Consider the following 8465-nt stretch of genomic DNA (forward strand, 5'->3'; position numbering starts at 1 on the left):
CCACCTCCATGTTGATGCTTGCAGACTGCTAGGAAACACAAGAGAAATAGAAGTAACGCCCTATCATTTTGTCAGTGATAAACTGAACAGCAAAGCAACACAGATGGCTGACAAGAAGCTCAGTGCAGAGATCACCTCTGTGGGGTGTTTTATATCCCTCATATAAAAAAATATCTTGTCAGATTGGCTGTTCTGTGCCACTGAGGCCAGTCGTGTTTGAAGTCATACTGGTCAGCAAAAAACTTGCAATCACCTTTCCTGCCTAGACCCTACACACCTCATCTCATTTGTCCTGGAGTAAATTGTTACCATCTAGTCTGGCAGGTCTTGACAACAGAGGGATTGTACTGCTGGCAGATGTAATGTTTTCTTCTATAGAAAAGTTTTTTCTAGTACTTTCACAGGTTTCAAAATTTTGGAATTTCAAAAGCAGAATAAAAAGGACCAAAAGCTCAGAGAAAGCTCCTTTGCACTTGGAACACCGGAACAGAGGACTTTGCCAGACATGTTTTTACACATATTTTCAAGATGATTTCTGTCAAATAGTAAAATTATTGAGCCAAAGCAACTTTAAAAAAAAAAATCAGAATTTGGCTTACAGAAGCATATAGGGAGCTGCCTCTATGTACAAACCCAGGAAAGACAAGCCATTCTGTCAGGCTGCACAGCTGCTCAATAGCCTACAACGTGCTAGCCCAAAGCAGACACTGGTTTGTGGAACACTGCAAGAGAGGAGGTTGTTTGTTTTAATTAGGAACATCCTTTTGTGCCAGATCGTGCAGTTCTTGGTATTTCTTTATCTATAAGGCACAGGACACACATGTGGAGTTCAGCACATTTTGTAACACAGCACATGCCAAGACCATGAAGTAAGAATGCCAGACTCCCCAGGACACCTCCAGACGCGCTCCATCTGTTTTGAGCAAGCTTCAGTCCAGCCGCCTGCCACAGGCTGGGCACACCGAGCACGCACGCTCTGCTCTCTCACCGTCCTGTAAACACGGCAGAGAACAGAGCAGCCAGGATGCAGAGCAAATGTTGATTTGAGGCGAGGTGTGCCAGACAAGCAGCAGGGACACTTCTTTCTTACAAGTTGTCAAAGACAGAAATTTTGCATTTTACCAACTCAAGGGGTGTTGCAAGTCATATACAAGTGAGCAGAGACTTCTCGTTGTATATGTTAGGATTACCTCACTGAGAAGCTGAACTATTGGAGAGAAGAGTTCTGATGATTTCACTGCTTAATTATGAAAATGATTTTAAACTTTCACACAGTCAGGACAATACACTTAATATCTAGACTTACATATGCTTACAGATTTCAACCCATGAAACTGAAAACCCTTTAAAAAATCTGACACCTTGTTTGATTAGAACAGCTGCACTGTTATTACTGGAACTAGATTCATAAGAAGAAAGAATAAGCAGCAATGTGAAAGCAAAGAATGTAGTTTCAGAGCATGCTTTAAAGCCTAAAATAATGCTGGTTTTGTCCTGCAACCTTTCATTCTCAACACAGCATTTGCCTAGCAACTACACAACAGCAGCGTGAGCTGATGCACTTCATTGCAACTAACAAAAGATTAACTTCTATCAATACTAATTTTCATTCTAGTTGACAAAACAGACTCACACAGTGGTCACAGAGTTTGGATCATGTGGAAAGTGAATGAGGAGAGGATGAAGGACAGGATAGCCCCTCCCAGCAAAAGGCTGTGAGATTTATTTAGCATGAAATGCCAAGGATAACTGATACACAGTCACTGATTCATTCCAGTTCTGCGATGAGACAGTCGCTGCAGCACATCTCACTCACGCTATGACAGCAACTCCTTTTTCCCCACAGGTGCAGCAGCAATTTATAGGCCTTTAAACTGAAGAATACCATCAGAAATTCAGCATCCAACAGCAGTCAACATCCTTCACGCTTCAGTTACAACCATTGCGCCAGAGAGCAGGCTACAAACAGTCAAAGACCCTCTCCCACACAGGGCTTGTTTGAAGAGCAGGCTGTTAAGCTGTAGCTATGCCTTCCACACACTCGGTGTTATTGTTACTCGATGCCATCCCACGAGCTGTGTTCACTTCAAGACATGTTTGACAGCATGTTGATTAGCAAACAAGAGGGTAAATATTTTTCAGTTTATGCTTTTAATTTTAAAAAAGTGTATTCCAAGAACAAGACACGATCGAGGTTTACAGTCAAAGCATACACAGTTACATGAAACACGATCTACATGCTAAGCCAGGTATTCCTGACAACACAGATCAACACAGAAGCTATGGCTTCAGCCACCCATTCTCAGATATAAAGTAATTCTAGGGGCAGCTGGACATCTGGAAATGCAGAACAGAAGCAACAAAAGTAGAGTAAGATAATGTCTTGGAAACGACCTTTAAAGAAGCAGCTCCAATCTGTAAAGCAGCAAAAGCTGAAAGAGGCTAATACTACTACCTAGCTCCAGGTCACCTCCTGTGTCCCCCAGTCTTTGTCCAGCTTAAAGCATTTAGTTATAATCTAATATCAGAGTCAAGGAATATCTGCAAGGCTTTAAAACTGGGGTGGGGAAGACAGACATTATAAACACAAGGAACAGAAAGCTAACTATTAGCACCCAAGACAAATACATCCTTCTGTGGAGCACTGCAACTTTTCCTTCCAACATCCATGGATGCTGACCTACTTAACTGGAAACAAACCACGTACTTAAACATGAAGGGAGAGAGTGTGTTGCAAAGCAACACAGATGGGGGAACTTTCATTTTTAAGTGAGGAGGGAAAAAAGTTAACAGATTACAGCAGACAGTCTGCTTTAACAGATTGCAAGAACAAAATGGCCATCTACTTTGTATTTAGGATGCTTTCACATCTTTGCTTGGCACAAGAGGATGGTCTGATCTCATCCATACCAGGCTGTGACTGACAAGTATTCAGTGTGTTTACTATTAAATACTGTCTCAGCAACTGATGTGTACACAATCACTCAGACCTTACAAATGAGAAGAATGAGCAATCCAAGCAGATGAAAAGTCAGGCACAAGCTCTATTTGAAGTTAACAAGATGGGCAGTCACAAATTAAAAAAATTATTTCCACCATTAAAGACTAAGAACAAGATGTGCCACTCGAGAAGTTTTCTGAGACTCTGAATGAAATAATTTATCTTTTTGTTGGTTTTGTTACATGAAAAAAAGGAAAAACTCTGCAGTAACATTCAAAAAATGGTTGCAACAGCCAGTGTGTTTTAGAAATAATAATGAGCTATACTTACTACAACAGCACCCAATTGGCATAGAATTTGAAAATGGAAAGATGTTTTAATTGTGTACTTCAAGTCTTCTGCTTCTTGACATAAAGACATGCAATTATTACAAAGTATTTCAAAAGTTTAAATACTTAAGAATAGTAGCATTGATAGAGCAAAGGGAAAAGATTTCATTAAAACAAAGTTCTGCTGGAGATTATTATGTGGAACAGTGAATTTGAACCACTCCCCGTTTCCTGTGCATGACTCCTCAAGACAATTCACATGCAATTAAGAATTCAAATTCCCTACTAGTTCCATTCCCTAGCTCCTTAAAGCGTTAACCAAAGTATTTTAGTGGAGTTAATGAATTCCAAATTGCAAACTCTCAAATTGAATTAGAAGGCAGTTTGCTTGGGACACACATGTCAGGACAAGCCCACCACATCAGAAGTCAGCAGAGGGCACTGCGACTCACCTAGAAATTAATATTTTGCTGCTCTTTTGGCCCTGAAACATAGGAGGTCAGTCAGGAGTGGAGAACTCTGCCACAGACAGAAAACTGCTGCTCCTTTCCATCACAGTCAAGATGACAGGCTGCTATGGATTCATGCCCCAGGAAGTCACCACACCAGAATCCAAATGCTACATAAGAAAGAGCCTCAGGTCTTCACAGCTACATAGTATTTAAAATCTGTTTCTTAGGGATTCTGAGGGAAAGGACACACCTTCCAAACTCCAAACACACAATTCAGAGACTCAAAGTCACTGAAATAGATACATCTGGGAAGATACCAGGGGAAAACAGATCAAAAAAGGAAGATAATGGACACTGAGAAAACAGGACAAGGACATTCTCAAGACCATTGAAATTAAGACCTCTCATGTCACACCACATCTACTTCTGTGCTACTTCTCATCTTCTGTTTTCACAAGAATTTTGCTTTATTAGTCAAGTCAAACAAATCTCAATGCTGTCCAAGTTCTCATTGAACACACTCACCTTCCTGAGAAATTGAACACTGGCAAACTATTTAAATCCCACATCTAGGAAACAAGGACAAAAGAAGGCGGAAAGGATTTATAAATAATATTTAGGACTCCCTTTTTAGCAAAAATAATTAGGGCACACATTAGATGAGTGACCAATGGCAACAAGAAAACCAAACTCCACAGAACTGCACAGTACATTATCCTTTATTGCCTTTTACAATAAACCTGTGGAGAACAGTAGCTGTTCTCTTCATTCCCTGTGCTATTGGGTTAAGTTCGTAGAGGATTTTAATTTATGCAAATACAACCCATAGAAATTCAAGGGGGAAAAAACTCAACTAAGTACACAAGAATTTGGTCATCAGAAATTAAGGTACTCAGCATTGCTGCTATTTCCCTTGAAACCAACACAGTCTAAATGCTTACAATAAGAATTCTCTGGTTGGTGCTCTTATGTAACAAAGCAGAAACAGGTTAAGCAGCTCCATCTGATGTACAGAAAGCAAGAACATGCCTCTTGCCTATAGCACCGTGCAAAGCCTCTGGGAAGACCACACTGGCAAAGTGCACCAACAGCAATTCCTCCCACAGACTCTCTTCCAAACCTCTCTCGTCCTTTGCCAATTCTGGAACGTGATGTTCTACTTTGCAAGCTGCAATTATGTGACAAGTCTCAGGGAGGGCAGGAAGAGGGAGAAGGACTGCTGCTTATCTAGGTGGTTGGACTGCAGCAGGAAAATGTACGTGGCAGTGTGAGAAAGTGTGAGAAAACTGGACAAAGTTTGCAGATGAAATTACACCAGGCAGCTTAAGGGGGTTATCTGTCACCAACAAAACAGGACAATCCCATTGTGTCCTGCTGTGGGTCACACACTCCTGCTACATACTTTATGCTAATTCGGATGGTTGTTGGACTGCTTTGTGAGCAGATTCACTTCATGTGCTTGGCAAAAACTCACACACACAGCAAATCTCAGCTCAAACGACCCAATAAACACTGAGGACCCCAGAGTCCTGTCCAGCAAGGAGCATGAGGAAGACTCTGCTACCCAAATATTACTCAACCTTTATGAGGGACTATAATTCAAATAAACACAATAACTCATCAGTTTCAGGAATGAACAGTACAATGCCGATGAAAAAATCAGAGGTGTCACTGCAGTTTACTCTTTCTCAAACAGAACTGACACAAGATACAACATGAAGCTTCTCGCCTAAGAAAGTTTGCCTCTTTGGCTTCCAAAAACTCGAGTTTATGAGGTGCAGCACACAACAACACTGCCAATCTATCTCTTCAGCTGATAAGCTACATTCAGCACAGACCGCCATCTCACACTCGCAAGCATTCTTCTAGTCCTCTCAACTCTGCTATAAATCAAAAAGGAAAAGTTACGAGATTTTATAGGTTACTTTGGATCAAGTACAAGCAACGGTTGCAATCCGTGCGTGACAGGCACAAGCAGCGCGAGCTGGCAGGCTCCGCAGCGCCGGGAAAGGTGCACCAAGAGCAGGAGGCACGGGGTAGCCACAGCCCCGGTGCAGGTCTGGCGGGAGTTCTGGGAGCACAAGGACTCTGAGGCACACAGACCCCCAAGGGGAGCGGGGAGCACAGACCACCCGGCTCAGGAGGCTGGGGGAAGGAGAAAAAGGACGCCGCCCCTCGCCCGCCGCTCATCGGGACCATCCCCGCCTCGGAAAATAAGCCGCAGCCCCAGCCCGGCACTCACACGACCGCTCGGGAGATCATCCAGGACACCATCGCGGCGGCGGCAGCGACGCGTCCCCTCACCCGGCCGGGCCGCAATGGCCGCAGCCCTGCCGCGCCCCGCCCGCCCCATTGGCTCGGGGGCTGCGCGCCTGCGCCCTGGGGCCGCGCGCGGCGGGGCGGGAGCGGAGCGGAGCCTGTGTGGAGAGCTCGGCGCGGCGCGAGGGGATCGGGGCCGGCAGCCTGGGAAAGGTGTCTGTCTGCTCCTGCCTCTTCATCCAGGACCTGTCTGAGCAGCAGTGGCGTCCATCCTAGCCCCCCACACGGATACAGCCTTTGCAGAGCACCTTGAAGAGAGAGGAGCAGATAGAAGTCGTTAAGATTGCAGTAAGGCACCTTTCTCCCCTTCTGACCGCCTCTATTTGAAACACAGTGACCGGCTCTAGCAATAAGAGGGGTGGGATGCTCACCCCTTCCTAGGTCTTTGCCCGCGTGTTCGCAATGCTGTAGGCTGTTTGGTAAGCCAAAACATCCGTGTGGTATTCTGAAGTCACCTCAGGCTGGCCCGGAGCGTGCCGGACCGCTCATGTGCCGGAGGGGCTGGGGAGGCTGCTGTGTCACCCGGGGACAGCCGCTGAGCCCTGCCTGCCCAGCGGGCTGTGCGGCCGGGCTCCTGCGCCCCCTGAAGCAGCACTACGAGAAGGTGCTGCTCCTCTGTGCTTGCTGACAAGCACTCAGTCCCGAAGACTGTTTAAGGTCATGTCCTTAGGTGGGCCACACAGATTGCTACGTGCTGTTAATCCAAAACTGCAGATGACCAGAAATATACCCATGAAGGATTAGTACTTGTCTGCCTTGTTACTTTTGTTTCTTCCCGTACACCTCTTTACCAGCTGCTGCCCAAGGCCCCACAGCAAGGAACACCATCCGCAGTGTAAGGCAGTCCAGGTTCTCTTGCCAAGGTCATGGTCTGGCAGGCTGAGACATGCAGGAGAAGCTGATTGCCCCCTGATACCTTAGCCAATCCATTGCAATCCATCTCTGCAAATTAGCTTTACACTTCCTGCAGAACTGTTTGTACACATAAAAGAGCAACATTTTCCTGAAACTGACTGCTTTATCTTTTCTCAGAAGACTAGGTTGTATGAAGTTCTGCCCAAGCCATCACTGAAAACATTCCGTTTTACTCTTTTGATTTCAAGAAGTATAACAGAGCAATATTCAAAGTGATAGATGTTAATTCTTCTGAACATGCCACTCAGCTAAGGTAGGAAAAGAGCAGATTACAGTTTCAGCACCATTCCTGCTGCTTCTCATAGCAAATGACATGCCAAAGTCAGTGTCACAATCTCTAGAAGAAATCAGTTCTTTAACATATCTTTAAGTGCAGATACTACAGTTTCCCTGCCTGCCATACAGAAAGATAAAGAGCTTAATCTGTGTAAGCTACTGTCTTATTCAGATGAGAGGTGCCAGGTAAATGCAGAATGGTTTCTGTTCCACAGGCAAGCACCAGAATTCCTCACCTCCTCCCACCACTAAAACCCAGCCATGGGCATCTTCACTCCCCTGCAGCCTTCAAACACACCACACACAGCCAAAAGGAGGGAAAGAAAGAGGGTGGATAAATAATTGTGGGACCTTTCAACGAAGACAGTGTTTGAAAACAGTTGTTATAGTTGTATACTGTGAAATTTGAAGCCTGAAATGAGAAAGCAGACAACATAAAAAGAAATTATTTTTAACCATGCAAAAGTTCTTGCAGAGAGTGATACTGCCCATCTTGGGTGTCTCCTCACACTGACCTTTGTAGGGGGTTACTGATGCAGGAAGAGGTAGAGGTGAATTTGTTTGTGAACAATTTAAAGTACACCACTCATCAATCTTATTTTTGAAACAGGCCTAACCTGAAAGCATTCTTCCTTTCATTCGATGAAAGGAGAAAACCGAACCACTGCTTCTGTGCTCTTTGAATAACAAACCTCTCCAGTGGTAGACTGGGCAGAGGAAATTCACAGAGCAGAGCACTTGTAATATAAATTACCTGGCAGAGATTACATTTTAGGCTCCAGTTCTGTAAACTCCTGCTGCCTGCCTGACGCTCCACTGAAGTTTGTAGCATTCCAGTCCATTTAGAGCAAACTGAAAGATGAGAGCTCTAGCTCACAGCATGTGAAATTAAGTATACAACACATTTCTTTACTGCAAGCAATTATGTTTGGTACTAGCTCAGAGAACCATTCCAGGAAAAGACTTATACTCTTTTTTACTGGGATTGTATATACAATAATTCCTTAGCTGCATAATTTATTTTATATGGAATATGCTTACACAAAATAAAAAGTCGTTTTCCTCTAAGAGACATTTATTTTTCTTGCGTTTGTTACCATGGTGATACTGTCTCTGTTGGAAAGCTGAATTTACATTTAAAGAGACACTTTTTTTTAAGGGTAAAGGCAGAGGGCTCCTAAGAGTAATTTCTCTTGCTCAGAAGATTACAATTTATTTCACAGAATGTTTCGA

At 44.0% G+C, this 8465-nt stretch overlaps 1 protein-coding gene across 1 annotated transcript in view; it reads right to left on the reverse strand.

Moving 5' to 3' along the window:
- The window catches only part of REEP3 (receptor accessory protein 3), a 36855-nt gene extending 30793 nt beyond the window's left edge, over positions 1-6062 (reverse strand). The window contains exon 1 of the mRNA XM_041404973.1: positions 5965-6062. Coding sequence (XP_041260907.1) covers positions 5965-5996 — 32 coding nt within the window. The 5' untranslated portion in view covers positions 5997-6062. The remainder of the gene's footprint in view (positions 1-5964) is intronic.
- Positions 6063-8465: the final 2403 nt, after the last annotated feature.

Source organism: Onychostruthus taczanowskii, unplaced genomic scaffold, assembly GCF_017590055.1.
Source record: "Onychostruthus taczanowskii isolate IOZ18803 unplaced genomic scaffold, ASM1759005v1 scaffold22, whole genome shotgun sequence".
In the NCBI taxonomy this organism is placed as follows: Eukaryota; Metazoa; Chordata; class Aves; order Passeriformes; family Passeridae; genus Onychostruthus; species Onychostruthus taczanowskii.